The sequence below is a fragment of the Antechinus flavipes genome, chromosome 1 (assembly GCF_016432865.1).
Source record: "Antechinus flavipes isolate AdamAnt ecotype Samford, QLD, Australia chromosome 1, AdamAnt_v2, whole genome shotgun sequence".
In the NCBI taxonomy this organism is placed as follows: Eukaryota; Metazoa; Chordata; class Mammalia; order Dasyuromorphia; family Dasyuridae; genus Antechinus; species Antechinus flavipes.
This window is the reverse complement of record NC_067398.1, coordinates 428,609,004-428,631,669: the sequence shown is the minus strand read 5'-3', so window position 1 is coordinate 428,631,669 and position 22,666 is coordinate 428,609,004. Positions and strand designations below refer to the sequence as shown.

At 31.7% G+C, this 22,666-nt stretch overlaps 1 protein-coding gene across 4 annotated transcripts in view; it reads right to left on the bottom strand.

Annotated features, from left to right (window-relative positions):
- Positions 1–22,666, bottom strand: part of RELCH (RAB11 binding and LisH domain, coiled-coil and HEAT repeat containing) — a 123,502-nt gene that overhangs the window by 73,349 nt on the left and 27,487 nt on the right. For all 4 annotated transcript variants that reach the window (XM_051969907.1, XM_051969905.1, XM_051969904.1 and 1 more), the window contains exons 2-8: positions 17,273–17,362; positions 7,595–7,666; positions 7,423–7,478; positions 7,210–7,323; positions 2,664–2,864; positions 2,463–2,554; positions 1,785–2,078 (exon numbers count right to left, since the gene is read on the bottom strand). In XM_051969907.1, the coding sequence (XP_051825867.1) occupies positions 1,785–2,078; positions 2,463–2,554; positions 2,664–2,864; positions 7,210–7,323; positions 7,423–7,478; positions 7,595–7,666; positions 17,273–17,362 (919 nt within the window). The remainder of the gene's footprint in view (positions 1–1,784; positions 2,079–2,462; positions 2,555–2,663; positions 2,865–7,209; positions 7,324–7,422; positions 7,479–7,594; positions 7,667–17,272; positions 17,363–22,666) is intronic.

Genomic DNA, 22,666 nt, shown 5'->3' with positions numbered 1-22,666 from the left:
GGCAAAGAAAGCTGGGTCTAAAGGAGCTTGGATGCAGGAAACTGATAAGATGGCTAGTTTCGGGCAACATTATTAGTGAGATTTCTCAGTTCTAATTAGTTTTTTAGTGTGAGTTAAGTTTTAAATGATTGTCAATTTAAAATTGTAGTTTAAAACATTTCCTTATGAAATGCCATTTTTATATATATGTAACTACCATACTCCTTTAGCACACATTTATCACATGTCAAAAAGGCAAAAATACACATACATGCATGTATTTGTTTATATAAATAGAAACAATTATATGTTATATATAATCTTGTAAAAAAAAGTTAATTTATATGATTTATAAAGTAGCTATAGTTCAGTATATATTTCTAACAACTACTACAGACTTTTACTTGTATGAATTTTGAATATTATAGCTGAAAGCTCATTTTATTATAGCTAACCCTAAAAGCAACCAAAAGGAAAAAAGAAATCCCAGCAGTTGCTTAATTAGCAATCAGTTTAGAGCTGCAATACACTCAGAAAATTATTATAAGGGCATACTCATATTTCTGCATTAACTAAATCAAAACAGTATTAATCTGCAAAAAATATCACTAAAAAACCCCTTTAAAAGTATCCTCAGGGGTGCTTTGTTTAGTACTACATACAAAGGGTAAATCTAATTACAAAATACCTTTCATTTTAAATATTACATTTTAATATTTTATACTAAAAATTTCTAAATTTTAGTCAGCTGCAGGGAACTCTTTTGAATGCAGGTTGGAACTACTTGCCCACTTTCCTGTATTAAACATATTTCCTAGCCCACTGGAAGATCAGGGTAGGTATACTCTCTTGTTTTGGGGGAAAAATACTTCATTCAGAATCAGCTTTTTGAGAGAAATGATGCCTTGGGAACATTTCACACACAATTCATATTCACATTCAAAAGAATGAATCTCCTGCAATCTCACATGAATTACTAAATTTAGTAACAAGTCTTCAGATCTATCTCAATTACATTTTAGGATCTACTTTCTGCAAAAGGATTTTCCCACTCTCCTTCCCCCAACTTCTGGTACCTCCCCTTCTTGTATGTATCTAGTTACTTATAAGTTTCCCCCAATTATAGGCTCCGTAAAAGGAGAAATGCTTTTTCTACATTTGTTACCCAGTGCTTAGTATAGACCTGGCCCACAATAAGGACTTAATAAAAGCGTACTGATTGATTAAAGAATGTTTACGAAGTGAAGAATGAGTACAGGGGTAGTACTTGGCACAAAAACAACATATTAGTGATTATAGTTTCAAAAATTTTGAAAGAGATTAAAAAAATACTATTTATTACCTCAGAAATGAAAGACTGATAAATTAGTAATTATTTTTTCCATTGGTCAGGAAAATAAATTTTTTCTTTACTGAGGTTCAGCTCATAAAGATTTATGAAACTGAAGGCATATATACTTATAATTAAGAAGAGAAATTTTCTTGAGTTTCATTTTATACCGTGAAGCTTGGTGTGCAAAGTAGCAAAGAGGTATCAAGCAAAGGTCGTTTGCTGGACAAATACTTTTGTTATTAATATAAGTTACGAATAGAATCCCGTAGTTTATTTTTTCCTTACCAATTCAACAAGTATTTATCAAATAACTACTATATGCCTAACACTCTATGTGACATGACAAAAGTACACAAACACACGCATACACAGAGGTTTGCTATCAAATAAAATCAGATGTACAAACTAAAACTCTTCTAAAAAGATTAACAAAATAAAATTTAAATAATTCTTCAAGCATTTTCACACTAACCTATTTGGTTTATCAAAGTGCACTGTGTCTTTGTTTGATGGAGAATAAGTTGGCATTTTCTCCCTTTCTTTTCTTGGGAATGAATTTGAGTCATTCACTTTAGGAGTTAAAGCTTCTGTTTCACCTGATACTGAAAGATTAACATCCTTAGTTTGATCCTTATCTGAATTCTTCATATCTAAGTACTGTTCATTGTTTTCAGAGATTCTGTGAGGGAATTGGTCCAAAGAGGGATGATCTGTGTCACGAACCGTGGGGAAGGAAAAATTCTCATTTTTGAGAATGTCCATTTCACTACAAGAAAAAAAGAAATTTCAAGAGGCAAGTTTAATTTTTACCAAACTTTGGAAAAGCCAAAAACCACTTAAAAGGTTAACATGGAAAGAAGCTCTTGATTAAGTTAGGCCATGCCACATACAATGTAATTATATATTTCAGTTATAACTATAATTGAAGTAAAATGAAGAGAAAGTTGTCTTATTTCCTAGCAGAGTAGGTAGTGATCAGTTCTTTGAGACTACTTGGTCTTTCATTGCTTTCAAAGGTAATTCCAATTATGATGAAGAATATTTTCAATTATACAATGACTCTGTAAAATGAAACTTTGGTTAATATGATGAAATCAATTCCCAACTGTTATGTCATCCAAAGAGTTTAATAAATACAAAGTATACATACCTCTCTAGCCTTCTGATTTGTTCCATCAAAGACCACTTTTCATTGTTTAATAAACTAATTTTATCTTCTAGCTTTTGTACTATCAAGCAATTCTAGAACCAATTAGAAAAAAAAATTATAATTGCTATACTCACACATATGTATTTCATATATAACACAAAGATTTTCTGAAGACAAAACTGTGTGGCTGATGTTCCTTACCTCTACAGGCTGTGGGGTTTCAAATGAAGGAAGGTTGCCTAACACTGGGGTAACAGCCTCTAACTCATTCTCTTCTACTCCACTTGCCACATCTACAACATCTTTCACAGTTATTTGATGGTTTCCAAAGTCACGGTAGAGTTGTAACAAGTCTGGAGGTTTTGGAATGTTCAATCCTACATCATCCCACAATTCAAAATCCTTTAAGAGTCCAGAAGAGAACAATAGTTATATGATACATTTTCCTCTACACATAAGCTTTATTTTACTCACCATATAATTACTTTTGCTGTAGAATAGAATTACACAAGATTATGTGCAGGTACTATATATTCTATGTATTTTGCTTTCCCCACAACATTGAACAACCAGCAGGTATTCAACAAATTATTGTCAACAGAAGGACAATTAAAGCAGATTAATCTGGAATCTAAGTGAAGAACTTTAAAAAAAAAAAAAAAAGGAACTTCAAAGGTAACACTACAAAAGCATTTAGGATAAGAACTCTGAATTCACTGTTAAAAGGATAGTACTTGAATATCTTCATCTAGATTATACTGAATCAGAGCCGGATGGTACCTAATTCAACACTTTCCACTATATAAATGAGAAAATGTAAGGCCCAGAAAAGGTAAATAATTGGTCAAAAGATGAATAGATAGGATGGCAGTGGCCATAACTGAAACCCAGTTCTGACTTCAGATACTGGACTGTTTTCAGCACATGATAACTTTCCGCTAATTATATAAACATTTGGTATCAGACAGGTGGTATTGCAGTTCCAATATGCTATGTATTAAAGACTATGATTAAAAATTTGGTGTAAAAATTATGTCAGAAATTCTTTGATGATTTAGAAAAACAATAATACAGTTCTGGAGAAGTAATCAATGCATTCAGAAGCCACTCAAGAGAAATAAACTGCTTATTTATCTATTCTGTTTATGTAAGATACAACTATAAAGCTATCAGGTTGGTTGTTTTAAAAATATGCCAGAATATACATATAAAAAGGTTTGTTTTGCCTTTATAATAATACATAGTTTGGAAGGTTTTATATTTATTTCAAAAATGAATACAACATTAATTATTAAAATATGTTTGTAATTATCATTGGAGCCTATATTGTGTTCCTTTGTATATCTTCAAAGAGGACTAATCTTTATTCTCTGAGAGAAACATCTGATTTGGGAGGAAAGCCAAAATTAATTTAGTGTTACATTTGGTTCTAGTGAACCTCCATTACAGTTCTGCTCAGAATCAAGATGTAACTACAAAAATAACACACAGTAATATGTATTTTGTAAGTAATTGCAAAAGGTAAGTTCAAAAGAAAAAAAAATTAACCATAGCAGTATTTATAAAATAAGCAATATAGTTTTCCAGAATTTGACTCCAAAAGACAGTAATTCTTTTAATGTATTAATAGTGGAGTCTTTTTATTTTACATTAACACCTTATACCCAGTGTATCAAACTATTATTCCTAAGAATTCTTTAATGTGGAATGCTGATTTCTTAATACTATTCAAAGAGTACATTTAAAAGAAAAGATAAAGAATGGAAATCCCTGTAACAAAAAAAGTAGTTCTAAGGAAGCTTTCTTCACTTTAAAAAAGTTGGCTAAACATTCTTAAAAACTTAAGTTTCAACTTAAATAATATATCCAGATTGACGTTATAAACAAATATAATTCAATTGGATTTACAATACAAAATAAAAAATAATCATAATAAAAACTAAAATAAAGCAAGTCAACCATTTTTATAGTTTGAATAGCAACATACCTCACTATTTAAGTAGTACTAGATTAACCCAAACTGAAGGATAACTACAGAAATTAAAACTAGTTAAAAGTAATAAAAGACTACATTGATCTTACTTTTCAACCCAAGAAATGATACAATTTTAAAGATGATCCACATTATCTTCTGCAAAAGATGGTTCTACATAATCTTAAGTGGTAATCAAATTCAATCCTATACTCTTAAAGTATGTTTGAACCTCTAGTAAATATATATTTTATATCAAGAGTGCAACTAATATCCAAGGGACAGAATCATGTGCTATGCAGTAGAGGATAAATATTGTGGCTGGTGGACAATATTATTAAACGTTTAAAATACAATTAACTGAGGGCAGCTAGGTGGCACAGTGGATAGAGCATAGCCCTGAAGTCAGGAGGACCAGGGTTCAAATCTGGTCTCAGACACTTAACACTTTCTAGCTGTGTGAACCTGGGCAAGTCACTTAATCCCAATTGCCTCAGCAAAAAACAAAAAAAAACAAAAAAACCCAACAATTCAATGTTAAAATATATAAAACAAATTATAGTGAAATTACTGTTGACAATTTTCCTAAACACATCATACACCAATTAGCTGCCTGTTGGCATTTCTTGAATTTTTTTTTTCTATGATCCACATTTTCTCTAATTGTTTGTTTGGTTATTTGAAACATGATTAACCTGTCATGTAATTGTTTAGCGGGTTTTCTTTTATACTGTACAATGCCTTGACATAAGAGGTACTCAAATATTTAATTGCATGACCTGTCAAGTTTAATGGCTAAAGAAGTTGAAGATATTTTGATAAGATACACTTTTGTGAAATATTACATCTTTATAAACTTTAGGGAAATATCTACCAATTTTGTATATCAAATAGCCTTGATGTAAGGTAATGACCAAAAGACTATACATGATCTTTACCTTTCTAATGAGGATCAAGGCTAAAACTAACCCTGCTAGGTTTTTAGCCTGTGGTTCCAATGAGTTAAGATATTCCAAAGATGATGTCATTATGTCACCTTTCCCCAGCATACAAGAATCTTGTCCTGTTAACAATGAAGAAACTCTTAAACCTCTTGGATCCCATTCAGGGACTAAAAAAATTTGTAATCTTCATTTTACTATAAATCATTCTTTTTTTTTTTTTTTTAAGCCCAATCTGGTATTAATAGGCTAGACATTCAAGTACATGGTCTGGGGAGCAAATTAAAAAAGCAACAATGATGCTAATAACAAAACAACATAAACTGGAACACCAACTAAGCTACCAAGTAAAAAGGTAAATATCACGTGTCACATGTACCTCAGGTATGGCATTTTGTCAAGTATTATTCTCATGGAAGAAAAAAATTCAGTTGAAGAAGCTTTTAAAAAAAAAAAAGGAAAAGGAAAAAAGGGATAAAAGCACTTTCTGTGTGCTTGTGACTAATAAAAGGTGGGGTACAAGAATTTCTATGGAGCTTCTGAGAAGCACATGAAACAGAAATAATGTGTGTCAAATATTACAGTCACAGAATCAAAATATTAGCTAGCACTCTGCGATCTAATATGTCTAATATTTCATTTCTCTCTTTTTTTTTGTTTCTAAGGAGAACTATCTTAAACTATCAGGGGACTCTTTAAAAATTTGATTATGATAAGAAACTATGCATAATCTATTTCTGTAAGTTACCTTCAGGGATATTTATCAAAAAATGAAAGCAACAAATATAAATTCCTCAAATTGCACCATAAACCCCTTTTCTTTTTCTACCCTCAGGAGAGAAAAGCAGAACACAATTGGTCATCATCTTCAGTGCAGTAATAATGATTTAATGTGCCAACTGGGATTATTAAATCTGGATAAAGAAGGCTAACTCTTTTAATGTTTTTCCTTAAAGGTATAACTTTATTATAACCTGTTCATCATTTGAAGAGCTCTCCTTTGAATGTTCTCTAAGTTCTTCACAATTCTTCTTTATGCCAGAATGGTAGTTCCTGAGTCCAAAGTGGAGCAAAAACAGGGCTTTAGGTGCCACTTTCTCACCCTTCTTCCCCCAACATATCTTAAAAGGATAATCTCACAGGTTTGAATCTGTCAATATCAACCTACAGTGGGCCAGTTTAGTCATGAACCTACTTTAGAGGCCCAGGCCAGATTAACCTTAGTCTACAGAGCCTAAGTGGACTCCTTAGACAGGATTGGCCCTAGGGTTTAAGTCCTACAAAATAGGTGAAAAGGAGAAAACTCTGAGAGGTCCTGGAATACAAATTAATTCCATAATTAAGTCCAGACATTAAGTATGATATGCACACCAGGTTTTCTGTCTTTTAGGGAAAAAAAAAAAAGGGGAGGGGGGGAATATAACAGTAGCCCCTAAGACACATATACAATCATTCTCTTTGGATTCTGTGATGATATCACCCCCATTTCTATTTATTTTTTCTTTTTCTCTTTATTGAGCTAAAATTCTATTGGGATTGAAGGATGAATACTTATTCATAGAAGATTGATCCAACATGGGTGATGCTGATACCTTTGCTTATGTAACTCACAATAGTGATTAAAATTTAAGAAACACTCTTTTGATCCCTACAGTGTTAAGTCTTAAGTAGTGTGTTTGACAAATTTTTGCACAGAATAGAAGCTATATATGTTAAATATCTAAGGGAAGGAGATGACAGATCTCATTGATGACTTTTTTGGGTGACCAATCTGATAACAGAGACATAAAACCACCCATTTTCCAAAATTGACAATGGATTATTCAAACTTTACCTGATCATCGTTTTCATCAGAAAAAGTTATTGATGTAAGTTTGTAGTTATTCTTTAGTAAAAATTCATTCACTAGGAAGTTTAGAGCTCTTTTTTCAAGAGGTTTGATTGGCTCCTAGAAATAAAAAACAGAAATGACATTTTAAACCTTCTTTCCATTCATTTGTTCCATTCAATATATTATTTGTGAACATTTCTCTAATAAATTGCCTACCTGAATTTCAGGACTTGATTTGTAATTTTTTCGTTCCTGTAAAGGAACTTCATTTTCTGGGGGGGGAAGAAATGTACACAGAGACTTTAGGATCTGTATCATATGAAAAAAATCTCAACTAGTTCTACATTGTCAAATTATAAAGTCTAAAGAAAAGTTTTATGTACACCACCTGCAGCCTGTGTCAGGTTGGCTCGGAGGGCCTGAATGGTCTCCTTGGCTTTCCGTAGTTCAAACTCCAGGACTGGACAGGGATTTGGATTAAACACACACAGGCATCCAACCAAGAAAAGGGAAACAAAAATAAAAAAATAAAAAGCAAGGATGGGTATGAAAAAAAAATACAGTTTGTATTGAAAACAGAAAGCATGCAATCTTTATGGAACTCATGAAAGCATGCAGCAGAGTTGGTCTGAAAGCAAACTGGTGAACATTTTCCATAACATTAGTAGTACTCTAAGTGAACAGGTCAAATGTTCTAGCTGTCTGACAAGGAATTGCTCTATTTTTAAAACAATTCTAAAATGTAAAATATTTTATTTAAATAAAGTATGTGATATCTGAATACTTCTCCCTAACTCAAAGTTAGGAAAAGAAATGAAATGTCCCTATTGATACATCCTTTTGTGAATGATGGAATAAGTAGGTGATGCCTGAACTACTTAAAAATATAACATCTATAGGATTAATTGAACTACTTTGAAAACAATTATTTCAAATAATATTCAAAATTAAGATAATGGAAACCTCTTTGATAGACCCATTTTATAAATTAGTGATACATTTTCCAAATCTTATATAATTCTCATGATATCTGTATTTCTCTAGCAACAAAAGAAGTGCCAAAGTATATTTTCTAGGTAGCAAACATATTTAATACTTAAATTACTAAACTACAAGAAAAATACTTAGGGGTTTATTAGAAATATGAGAGTATGATAATTGGTTTCTCTTTGGACTATATTCCAAATAAAACTTATAAGGAGAATCATTTTGGATATTTCTTAAAGCAGAAGAGGGTTACAATGCTATCTAACAGTTATGGGAGGAGGAGAAAAGAAGTAATTCACAATTTTAATACAAAAAACTTCCACCTGTCAAAAAATGCACTTTTAAATTGACAAATTGAGACCTGGAAGGGACTTGCAGGAACGATCTAATTCAACCTTCTTATTCTGTAGGTGAGAAAACATGAGAGCCAGAGAAGTTAAGTGACCTGCCTGACGTCACACAGATATTAAGTGCTTGAACTGGTATAAGAACTCCAGTCCTCTCTTTCTAAATTCAATAGGGGAAACACTGTTATCACATGTTTTTTAAAAAGAGCTTTTCAAATAATGTTTTAAAATCTTTCTCTTGTTTTATACAAACTTGTTTTATCACAAGCTAATTATCAATAAACCATAAAAAAAACAATATTTTAATATACTATTTTTATCCATGAGGAGGGACTAAGTAGTTCACATACCTTAAGAACAAGGAAATTTTCTTTGATTCAGAAATTTCTATTACTAGTTTTATAGTTAGAAGCAAATAGTCAAAAACCAAGTTTTAAAAAACTATAATCCTTGTAAATTAAAACAAATAATTCTACAACTAACTGAATAAGCAAAATGCAGGCGTTAAGAGATGATCTAGGAAAATGTGTGCTATCACTTGAAAAATCATTTTAAATTGCTTTGTTCTAATTGATTCACTGAAAAATGTCTTGATAGTCATGGTAATAACTAGAAACTAAGTCTTTATGGAAAAGAAAGTTTCACTCAGTTTGCACTTGGTCATCAAAACTTTAGGATGTAACTGAATCACATCTGCTACATGAAAACTACTTTTTTGATGCATAGAATTTAACTGCAGCAATGTGGAAGCATAACTAAAGATCCAATGAGAGGAAATGTGTTAATATTTCTTTTTGGTAGTCAGCAAAGCTGATCTGCAAATATTTCTATGCAACAAAGTTAAAGTATTCCAGAAATTCTTAGTGTTAAAAATTAATACTGCTGTTTGTACAAGACTACATATACATTTTTGCTGTGCTGTGCTCAGTGACATATAGCAATGACAATGACAAATAGCACAGTGGTTCAGTTGAAGCAGCATTTAATTGTATTCCCTACTAATTTTTCAAGTCTCTTAACATTATCATATTACAGAACAATTGCAGATCAGGAATGCTCTACCTCAGAATGACAGAAATATGAAATAAAACAAAATAATACTGGTTTAAACACAAACTTGAAAAAACTCAGAAATTTAACTGGAAAAAGTTAAGATGAATTAAGAGCAAAACACTGTATGATTAGGGCACAGAAAGCCAGAAAAACCCATGTCAGACGGCAAGAATTAAATTTTTATGTACAAATATCTTGTCAATAGCACAAAAAATTACAAGACTGAACAGACAGAACCTATCAGAAAAAAAAAAAGCACTCTGCTGCATGTTTCTTGTTAAGACAATATACATTTTCCAAAAGAAAAGTTTAAGTTAGAAGCCATACAGCATCTCTATAATTGATAAATATATATACACACACACACACACACACATACACACACACACACACACACACACACACACACACACACACACACACAAGATTCAAATGAAAAAGCATAAAGGTTCTGAACAGCAGTACTATTATTAAAGATATCAGTAAACTTACCTTTTCTAGTGTTAAAAAAATTTAATTAAAAATTTGAAATGAATTGGCCAAGAACTGTTGAGAAATTTATTAATTTCAATGATTCTAAAAATTATTTTTAATCCTCTCTACTGTTTAATGATTCGCTACAAACTTTTAAATAATGTAATTCTACTGAGACTAGTTTTATTATAAGTTATTAATACAAAATTTAGAACTTACTAAAACTTATTGAAGACTATCTGAAGTGACAACAAGAAAACAAATAAAGCCAACTATTACTTCTGGACCAGATGTTGAAAAATAATAGCATTCAATTTTTTTTTTTTGTGGGGGGGGAGGGCAGATAGTCAGAACTCAAAACATTCTTTAGGAGAGAAAAAATGGTATAAATTTTATTTTAGTTCAAATCAGGATGAAAGAGAGTATCATTTCTGTATTGCTCTAGCCTAATTTTTCAATTTATACAAGGCTTGAAAAATTTATGCTAAATTTATCTGTTTCTGACATTTTAAAGGCCTCCTGATTGAGCTTAATCTAAAAACAAGTTAAATACTGACTTCACCAATAGAATAAAAATTCAAATAAGGTGACCTCATTTCATAATAAGATGATTTATCACTATCTTCTTTCATTTTATTCTAGGATCCCAAAAACCCGTTTTCTTGGGAATAAAAAAAAAAAAAAAACAACACCAAGCTCCAATAGCTGTCTTCTTTTTCCTAAGAGTAGGAAGTGAAGATAAACACCACCAAAACTTCTCTCCTGGTATTAAGTCTCTAAGAGAAAGTCCCTATCCAATGCTTAGTCAAGAAATGTTATCTGGACTATTTATTTCTATAAGTTTAGGAAGAGAATGAACTAGAAAGCTCAATAAAGAGCAGCCAAGTTGGCACAGTGGATAGAGCTGGACCTAAAAACAGGAAAAACTGAATTCAAATATGCCTCAGACAGTTACTAGCTGGGTGACCCTAGGCAAATCACATAACCTCTGCTTGCCTCAATTGTCTTATCTGGAAATTAGATAATAATAGCACCTACCTCACAAAGTTTTTGTAAGGATAAAATAGTATTTGTAAAATGCTATGTAACTGTGAGCTATTATTATTAAATTCTTATATGTGTCGCTCAATAAATACTTGTGGAATGATTAAATCTGTACATTGGTTAATCCAGAGTACATTATTTTTCAGAGTTCCAATTATTAAGAAAATATTCTCCTTCTTACCACCCTGATGGCTAATCTTCCCCAAGTATTCAGCAGCTATCATACAGCATAGGGCAGCTAGGTAAAACTGGAAAGAACATTTGATATGGAGTTAGAAGACTTGGATTCCAGTCCCACTATTACTATTTAGCAGCTGTGTGACCAAGGGCAAGCCACTTAATTTCTTTAGGTCTGCTTCCTCATTTGGCAATTGAGGATTCAACATACCTATTTTGTAGGTTTTTTTTTTTTTTTTTTGAGAAGATCAAATGTGACAACATGTACTTTGCAAAAAGCAGAAAAAAAAGTTCATTGTTAGAAGCAAGGGAGGATAAATGTATAGGAAAAACTCAATCACATGATCTGTGTAACTGACTTCCAGCTTCACAATCTGTGCATGTCATTTATTACTAGGCTTTAGTTTCCTCTTCTGTAAAATGAGAGGGTTGGACTATATGATTTATAAAGTTCTTTCCAATTCTAACTAAATTTCATGACCCTGTTATGAAACTGTATTCTTATTTGCATATTCTCTTCTTCAGAGCACTTTTTTTTTTTTGCATCCAGTACACAATGCAGTTATGTATATATTAAAAAAGCATCTGAGGCCTCCCATCAGTGTCAAGTAAATTACTAGCAGGTTTTCATTTCTTGGCTGTATGAAATTGTGTTACCCTGTTTTATAAATTTTTCTTGATGGATCAAGACATATTGGTTCAGTTTCTTTTTGTTTCCATATTAACAGGTTAGAATTTTCAATAGGAATGATTCTGTAACCACCCTGTTAGTATCTTGGTCAGTCATTTGACAGCAGAGAAACAGAAGAGCTATTTAAAGAAAATACAATGGGAACTCAATGTCTAAATTTAGCGCTTCTTACAGATAAAGAAAAATAGAAATTTTAAAGAAATATTTTTAGAATACTCTTATGTAATTCACAATAAAATGTTATATCTGTAAACTAGTTTTAATTTTAGAAAATGAACCTGCAAGACACATTTTCAAGTTCTATAATTGTCAAAAACATAATTTCAAATAAATATATATGTATATATATAGCAGAGACCTCATATTTCTTGTTGATAAGGAATGTAATCTAAAAGGAAAAGCGATTAATATAATAAAATATTTTTAAAATGTACTACTAAACTTTTTATATCTGCTAAAAGAATAAGGCTAGATATACTTCCTATCTGTGTAATGTTGGGCAACATATTTCACCTTTTCATGCCTTAATTTTCTTATTTATGCAATAAGGGAATTGGACTAGGTAATTTCTAATATGCATTCCAGATCTGAAAGCTTTGTGTTATTTTACTTGTAGCAAATTTATTTACATAAATGTAATATCTGCAAGAGTATTTATATATATAAACTTTTTGCTAAAGATGAAAAGTTATACATTAAGGTTAAAAAAATTTCTGAAGAGAAAGCTAACAGAGAATACAATTCATTTTTCTTATTTTACAGATGAGGAAATTTGACACATAGAGAAATTATACAAGTTGCTCTAACTGCACTGCTAATTAGTAGCAGAGTAGGGATTAAAAGCCAAGTCTCATTATTACTTTTCACTCTCCCCACAGTGCAATAACAAATGGTTTCCAAAGATAAAGTCCTTTCAGTGACTTTAGGGGAATATTATTATAATTATACAGAGATTCGTGTAGCTTGTGTAGAACTTTGTACAGAGACATTTGGTTATGCCAGTATTTTCACTATAAACAATAAAAATAGTGTTAATTTATTTCCATTTATCTCTATGTCCTTTCCTCTGTATTCCCTATAATATTTTAAATTCTGTTACAATTATGATCTAAAGCCTACACTCCAAACAGCTATTTGCATGTATTTAGAGCAGTTAAATGTTTTTTCAAACACTTTTATATTGAAGCAACTCAATAAAGATCACACAATAAACATATACATAATATCCATGCCTGTATATACAATTAATCCTTTATGTACAAAATACTTTAGAATTTATGAGGGTGAATCAAGAACTATGATCATTTTTTTTAGGCATTATTTACCTGTAATGTATGTTAACTACATACTCACAAATCTACAAGTACTTGTAATTTCAATAATTTAAAGTTGTCAAGAGATCTGTTCATATCGCTGAAATATGGTATTTTGAAGAGATGCTTAAACTCACCTTGGTTTTCCACTCACCCATGTTTATTTGCTACACTTCATAGCTTTTTTGTTGGGTGGGCATCAGCCACAAGCTCCTGCTGTTGTCAAAAGTTTCTTTCTCCTTCTTAATTTTCAACAACAGCAAAGTGTAATTGGCATCTGATGAGGTTCCTGGACACAAACATCTAATCTTATGTCTGATTTAGTCTATTCTATCACACATTGAGTGAAGTCAGTTGGTTCAGTGATTAAAAGAAGAATGCTATTTGATAAATTTGATTTCTTTTAGATCAATGACTTTTCCTTTCAACTATGTATCCTAATGAATTAAATAGCAAAAGAAAACACACTAGGAAAGAAATACAGCCATCTGCAACAATATTACACTTTCTGGAATACAACCATCTGCAAAAATATTACATTTTCAGAATTTACTTTCAACTTTAGCTTCAAAGGCAGAGGAATCAATACTTTCAAAATAATATAACCTCTCTCTGTTTTCTTTCTTGGGACAGGTATATCTATGTGCCTATATCTTGAACTATATCTATATTTGTAGAGGATTTGGTATACTGTCAAAAAGGATTCTATAAATCAGAAAATGAAAATGGTAAGACAAAGAAAAGAGGAAGAAGAGATAATTCTTGATGTGAGAAATAGAATGGATTAGTGACAACAAAGATTAATCAGGTTCAGATTATCTCTATGAAACATTACAGAGAAATTTCATGATATCTGGTCTCCAAAGCAGATAACCAATCTGTCTAACCCCCAGGTAAACTCCTTGGATATGGCAAGTCTCAGTGCTATATAAAGAAAAATGACAACTAATTGGTGTCACCAATATTGTATTCCATACTGTCTTTCCCTCTCTGAATTCTGTACTGATGATTCTCTAGGTATCTAGTGTAATATGGAATCTGAAAGATTCAATGAAAAAACAGAAAGCCAGGCCAGGAAATCTGATTATAAGGGAAGTAAGGGCCTTGAACCATGGGATCTTGAATTGGAAACTCTGAAAGAATTTTTCTTATCCTGTTCTAAACATGTTTGGCAGTGAACTTTTGTACACAGCTTACATATATACAGAAAGAGCAAATTTATTAAGTAAGGTCTCGCTTACATTTTCCTAATCTCTTATAGAGATGTTCTATCTTAGACATGATTACAAATAAATCATCCAATGTTTGAAAAAGAAAGCCTTTAATTTCTTGGCAGTGATATAAGATAGTTCAAAAGATCCATACAGCAATTCCCTAAATTAAGAACAAGGATCTTAAGCAGACATTTTTCTCAATATAATAAAAAAGTCTACTGTTTTATAAATCTACTAATTTCTTCTTCACTAAAGACATTAATGTGGAAATATACACACACATATACAAGTACATGACTCTACAACTTAATAAAGCAATGTAAATAGGTACTTTCCATTATTCATGAAGCGTGCCTAAAAATGTGAAAGGTCACAAAGAGACATAAAGATGATGAGATTACATGCTGAAAAATGGAAAGTATTTTGTAGAAGATGAAAAGTGAGAATGTGTGGAGCAAGACAACTATTTTCAATTGGATGCTGAAAAGAATGGGAGACCAGAATTTTAAATAGTGAAAGGCACTCTACAGAGAATAAAATGTCTTGGATACATAAGTAACTTATAATTTAGAAAATCTAACATTTTCAAAAAACATATTATAAATGTGGCAACACTAACTTTCTAGAAAACATATACCAAATCCTTTACCTAAGAGAAATCACTGCCACATTAAACCAATGTTAGAATAAAATGGGTCACTTCAAATATTTATGCCTCATAATGTGACAAAAAACTGTTTATTTCCAAATTATGATGAAAAATATATTTCCTTCACTTTACTCAAAAAGATATAAGCTCTCAAAAGAAAGTATTTTATTCCTACCATTAATAATATCCTTAAAATATCTAATTCTTGTGAAGGAAAATACAATGGAGATAGTATTCAGGGGAAAAAATAGCAGCAAGCTACTCTATGGTGTTTGAAGAACATTTAGAATAAAAGCCTGGCACTGCCAGAGATACTTTAGAAATGATGCCCAGCACAGGAAGAGCCTATTGTAAACAAAGAAAAAAAAATGAACAAATCTTAGAACTTTAAGGAAGTAAAAGATCTGTAAAGAAGACCAATACCTACCTAAAGTGCATGGCCAATAACTATTAACAACATAAGGGTTGGGGAATTCCCTACACTTACCTGATAGGGCAACTGGACACATACCTGTGTTATCCATGACTTCTTCTGCCCAAGACTTGTTCAGCAAAGTCAAAAAGATTTTGTGATTTCTTAGATGTCTCTTCTGATTTAGTGGGATTTATGAGTGGTTCAATGGCATATAATAGGACAAATTATATTTTATGCAGTATTAATCTTTTGATGAGGTTTTAAAGCATTAGCATTGGTAGCAGACTGGTGAAAATTTGTGAAAATTGGTTATTATGCTTTGAAGCCCTTTTTTTTTTTTTTTAATAAGAGTCTTCTCTACCACATACTTCATTCATTTTCTTAAGTGACAATTTTTTATAAATAGTAAAAACTATTCCAGTGCAATTTCATTTTCCATATACCTTATCTTTTTAAGTTAAAAGAGTTCCTTAGAATACAAAGAATTGTACTTTCTGATTAGGTTTTATAATCTAAAAAACTTTTAAGTGCAAGGTTAGAAGTAGACTATAAAATTTTGCAGAGTATAAAAATAAGCACTAAAATATTTTGTAAAATTAAAATACTTTAAATTTTTAATTATCAAAATTTAGGAATTATGCAGGCCTTCTATTACCTGTTTCTTCTAGCAACTCATTTTACTGTCTAAGACAAAATAGCTCACTACTCATTAGAAGAAGGTAAAGGGACAGAAAAAGGAGATGATCCTGAAATATGCCAATATTTGTCAATACTGTGAGGAGTTCTAGGAAAAAAAGCATAAGTCCTATGATAGTTGAAGAACTGATTCAGATGTGCGTTCTTTATTATTATCCAACCTCTATTAGCAGGTATTACTAATTAGTTGGTTCTGAAAAGCTTAGCATTGTTTTTTTCCTCCTCTGTTATATGTCGTTTTAACAGAAACACTAAAAATACCTCAAATAAATAACAAGAATATTGATCAACCCTTGAGTCTCTTGAAACAAAAATTGTTTATAATTATGCAAAATCTATCTCTGAAAAATAGCATTTGTGCATTAAATTATTTGAATTAACATACTATGCTCGTGGGACTATTATGATGATTCTTCAATTCTTGTGAACCAGTCAACTTTGCTCACTTCCCTAGTCTTTTTACACTCCTACCCCTGTATCTCACAGATGTACACTATTAGTTTTTAAGCAGGATTTAATGAATTGACTTTTGTCTTTTTTGATGACTTCCTCCATATAGGTAACTGTTAATGGGGAACTTCCTAAAGATGAATATTGGTAACTCTTCTTTTACATATAGTCTTACAGTTGACTGGAGTATTGAGAGGTTAAGTGACTTGTCTATGATCATAGAGCTAGGCATGTATTAAATCCTGCTCTTCCTGACGCTGGCCCTCTATCCACCATGCCAAGCTGTCTCTCATTAGCATTAGCTACAAGATGAAATATATATCACTATAAATCTATCACTATCTCTGGAAACAAAAAGTCTCATGTCATTGGCATCACCTTTGTATATGAAACACACTATATAAAACACGGATAATATCTACCATCTGAGTATCAGCCAATCTAACTGTATGGAGACTTATTATGTGGAGGCTCACTACTAGTTGGTGAATGCCATTTAAAAGTTTCTACTGTACCAAAATTTCAGATTAATTTTAGTAGCTATAATCTTTCTCACCTGCTACTCTCTCATCAGTCTCCCTGTTTCCATCATCTGAGTATCTTGCAAAGTCCAGAGAATCAAGGGTACTGATGCTCCCAGCTCGATCTATGAAAGAGAAAATTTGATTTAAAAGAGGTTGTTTTCATCTTCTCTGTAAAATTAGGAGGTTAGATTTAAAATGGCCAAAGTCCCTTCCAAGCCTAAAATTGTAGGACTCTCAAATACTCTCAAATTAAAGTGCTCTTGTAAACTGATATGGAATCTAAATTCTCATAGATTTTTTTTTTAAATAGTAGACAATCAATCGAACAAACATTTACAGAACATCTACTAGCATTATGTTAGGTATACTCTAAATAACTTTTTAAATGAAATTTAAAAAAAACAACCATGTTATATATGCTAAACCCACCCAAATTCTAAGCATTTTATACTACTTGATCTTAAAAACAGTATTCTAATACCAATACTTTACAAGTTAGAAAACTGAAGCTAAGAAGGATAAGCTACTTGCTTAAGATTACACTGAAACACTGGAAAATTGGAGAGTGAAACTTAACATTTAAAATTCCTAGTCCAAAACTATGTGCTTTGATTCCAAAGTAATTTTAATGTTTTCTTAATAACTATGAATCATAATAATGAACATGTTACAGTTATATTCACAGCTAACTCTCTCACTGTTTTGATTTTCTGATTGGCAGGTAGACTAATACATGTTAAGTATGATAAAGTATATATTAAATACAATATATGTATACATATTTATATAATTATCTTGCTGCACAAGAAAAACTGGATTTAGAAATAAGGTAAAAAATAACCTGAGAAGGAAAACAAAAATGCAAATGGAAAATAACAGAAGGAGTGGAAATGCTATGTTGTGCTTCACACATCATTTTCCATAGTTCTTTTGCTGGTGGTAGCTGGTTATCTTCATTACTGTAACAATTGGAATTAATTCGGTTCATCTCATTTTTGAAGAGAGCCATAACCATCAGAATTGATCATCATATAGTATTGTTGTTCAAGTCTATAATGATCTCCTGTTTCTGCTCATTTCACTCAGCATCAGTTTATGTAAGTCTCTCCAGGCCTTTCTGAAATCATCCTGCTAGTCATTTCTTACAGAACAATAATATTCCATAACATTTATATACCACAATTTATTTAGCCATTCTCCAAATGATGGGCATCTACTCAATTTCCAGTTTCTAGCAACTACAAAAAGGACTGCCACAAAGATTTTTATATATTCGGGTCCCTTTCCCTTCTTTAAGATCTCTTTGGGATATAAGCCCAGTAGTAATACTGCTGGATCAAAGGGTATGCACAGTTTGATAACTTTTTGAACACAGTTTCAAATTGGTCTCCAGAATGGTTGGAAGCACTCACAATTCCACCAATAATGTATCAGTGTCCCAGTTTTCCCACATCCCCTCCAACATTCATCATCATCTTTTCTTGTCATCCTAGCTAATCTGAGAGTTATGTAGTGGTCTCTCTCTCTTTTTTAAGTTTATTTTTAATACACACTGTTTTATGAATTATGTCGGGAGAAAAAAAAATCAAAGCAAACAGGAAAAGCCATAGGAGAGATAAAAAAAACAGAAAATAACATGTACTGATTTACTTTCAGTCTCTTTAGTTCTGTCTCTGATTGCAGATGACATTTTCTGTCCAAATTCTATTGGAATTCCATTGGCTCACTGAACTACTGAGAAGAACCAAGTGTTTCATAGTTGATCATTGTACATTCTCGCTGTTACTATGTACAACGTATTCCTGGTTCTGTTTATTTTGCTCAGCATCCTTTCACGTAATCTTTCTAGGGCTTTCTATAATCAGCTTGTTCACTGTTTTTTATAAAATAATATTCCATTACCTTCATGTCCTGCAACTTGTTTAGCCATGCCCCAATTGATGAGTATCTACTCCTTTTCCATTTTTTTTCCTACCAGAAAAAGAGCAGCTACAAACATTTTTGGACATGTGGTTTCTTTTCCCTCCTTTATGATATCCTTGGGATACAGACCCAATAATGGCATTGCTGGGTCAAAGGGTATGCACAGTTTTATGGCCTTTGGGCATAGATCCAAATTGCTCTCCAGAATGGCTGGATCATTTGACAATTCTGCCAACAATGCATTAGTGTCCCAGTTTTCCCACATCCTCTTTAACATTAAGTTCCTACAGGATATCTCCCCTTAGATTCCTCATCAGCACTGTCACAACATTTTCAAAATAAATTCATTATTTTACCTACCCACTCCCTCCTAACCTTTTTTACCTTTTACTTTTCCTATATCAGTTCACAGTAGTACCACTCTCCTACTCTACTGCATTTGAAATTCCAGTCAAGATTGATTACTTTCCTTCAAATCTTTTATCAAATCACCAAGTCCAGTTAATTGCCTCCATGACATTTTTTTTAACCTATCTCCTCTTCTGTACTTTGACAGTAACAATCTTATTTCCTATACTTTAGGCTAATTATATTACTTCCCTGCTTACCAACTGCCTGCCAAATAAAGTCCAAGTTCTTTAATTTGGCCTTCAGAGTACTATACAATTTAAATAACATCTTCCTTTTCAGTTTTACCTCATAAGATTTTCCTTCCTATATTCCCTAAACTCCAACTAAACCAGCTTCTACCAATTACTTTCCTGCCCACGTTCCTAGCTTTCTTCTCCTGTTTACTTTATGGCTGGAAAATCCTCTTTTAAAATGTCAGTTCAAATACCTTCTATTCCCTGAAATACTGGCTAAACTCAATAGTCTAAATCCCTTCCTTTTTCCTCTATCATATTCTCTAAATCTCTAACAAATTTGCTATTATTTTTACTTCTGTATATGGCCAAACACTATAAATTGTTCATTTGGAAAGGTAAATGACTAAAAAATAAACAGGTCCCCTTTGGCTCCTATCAATCTTTTACTCCTGACTTCTTTGTTTATTTAATAGTATGAATGATTCTCTGCACAGACAGCTTGGATCCTATAACTCTTGTCTCTTCCTTGAACCCCATATCTAGTCAATGATCAAAGTTGAAAAATTCTTCCTTTAGTTTTCTTACACGGTTCTCTTCCTTCCCATTTCTACAGCTATTGCCTTCTTAGTCCTTATAACTTTAGGTTGGACTGTTCTAGAAGTCTAACTGATCTCTCTTATCTCCAGTTGACCCTTGTTTCCAAACTGTTTCAGATCATTTCCAGATCAACATTAAAAAAAAAAAATTGTTTTAAATATTTTAAAGTATTTAACGTATTTAAGTATTGTATCACTAAAAAACAAAACAAAAAAAAATATTCAATGGTTTCCTTATATAGCCTGCAAGATAAGGTACAAAATCCCTTAGATCCAACATACAAATTTCTTTTCAACTTATTTCTATCAAGAACCCTCAAACCAGGCTTGTATATATATTTGCTTGCCACCAAAAGAGCTATTTAGGTTTTTACTAAAATGCTTTTTTTTAATGACAGTTTCTGATTGCACTGTTCCTCATACCTACTTGATTAAAAAAATTAGCCACTGTTTAGGATATCTTTTTTATTTTTTATTTTTTATTTTTTTTTGTTTAGGATATCTCAAGAAACTTTCCTTCCCTACAATTGTTAGTCACATCTTCCTTCTTTAATTTACTGTGGCACTCATTACTTCATATGACTAAAGGACCTTAGATTTGGAGATGGAAAAGAGCTCAGAGCTTTCTTCCTCCTTCTCTAATTCCCTCATTTTGTAGAAGATGAGATAAAGGCTTAGAAAAGCTAAGTAACTTGATCAAGTTCACACAGACATTACTACGTTGGTTTTAAGTTCCTTATGGGCAGGGGCCATAATTCTTACTATGGTACAAGACGCGCCAGAAAGGACAAGAAATATACCTTTAATTCATCTTTGTACTAGAACAGATGAAGCACAGGTACGATTAAAGACCTATTAAGTCAGAAAAGCTTTTCCTTTTTGCTCAGTAGCATTCTCTTCCGCATATAATGAAATGTCTGTACACAGCTGTATCTCATTTTCATTTTAGCATTTCATATCCATTGTGTAAAATAGGTTTTTTCCCCCTCTTAAAAGAGAAACAAAATAGCAATTGCTCAAAGAAATCTCAAAGAAAGAAAGTAGAGATGCAAACAGGTCTATAAACAAGTGGAAATGGGAAAACTGGAGAATACGAACAGGTGTGCAGACAGGAATGTTCAAGGTATGGGGAAAGTAAAGATAAAAAGTAAAAAAAATACTGCCTGCCCTCCAAGATCTTCTATTTAAATAGAAATCTAATGGAAATGGAAAATTAGAATTCCATACTGGATACAGTGTTTAACATGATATATTTTCTAAGGAGGTAAAAACTGTAAGTAGCAAGCTGAAATAGTTTCAATGGGACATGGTCTTCCACCTTATATGAAAAGTGATGACCCTGTGAATTGGATAAGTTTCGTTTAGCTCTGAAATTCTATGATTTTGATGGATGAAGGTTGCATGCATTCCTGATAGATGCAGATTGAGTTTATGTACTTTAAATAACCATCTTTCAAAAAGTAAGGCACCTTTTCTATTTATTTGAAAATAAGATACCATCATACATTCTTAATTTTGAGTATATTTGTCTACCCAACTTAAGAATAATTATTTTTGGCTTTAAATATGAATGTTTAAAAAACTGGATTCTGAGAGCATTATTCTAAATTTAGTTATTTTTCACTAGCAGAATATATTTCTATGCTATCGAACCAGATTAGATAACACCAGAGAGGGGAGAAGCTATTAACATTAGGTTGACCAAAGAGCAAGAAAAATGCATAACAGATGGATAACCCAAATGTTCCATTGGTATCTTTACATATTCAGGAGAATTGAAGGAAAGTAAAGACTATCAACAAATTGGTTGGACACCTTGGTGTATGTAGGAGCACATACACAAGAATTACATAGGTTGTGATGTGTATCATTGGAGGAATACTTATATTACTGAGAGTGCATATTTCAAGGTGTCAAAAAATAGATCCTAAGAAATTAACATTACTTACAATTATCAAATTCTTGTAAATTGCATTCTACAATGCCCTTTAGCTTAAGTAAATAAAGGAAAACTAGTATAAGCATACAGAATATTTTCCAGAATTTTACAACAGAAATGCTGTCATTTTAGTATTGACCTCTGGCAACTAACACAATGCTTTTATTTTGCTAAGTATGCTTAGAATTTACATTTATTTACTAAAAAAAATGGTAACAGGGAATATTTCTTATTATCTTTATATTAAGAGATGCCATCTTTAATATTATGGTAGTTTAATGTACACTCTTCCCCTTCCCAGTTGTACAAAACTTATGCTACAAAGGAAGGGGATGAGCTATATCAAAAGAAGATTAATGAATATCAGGTCTTTCATTATTT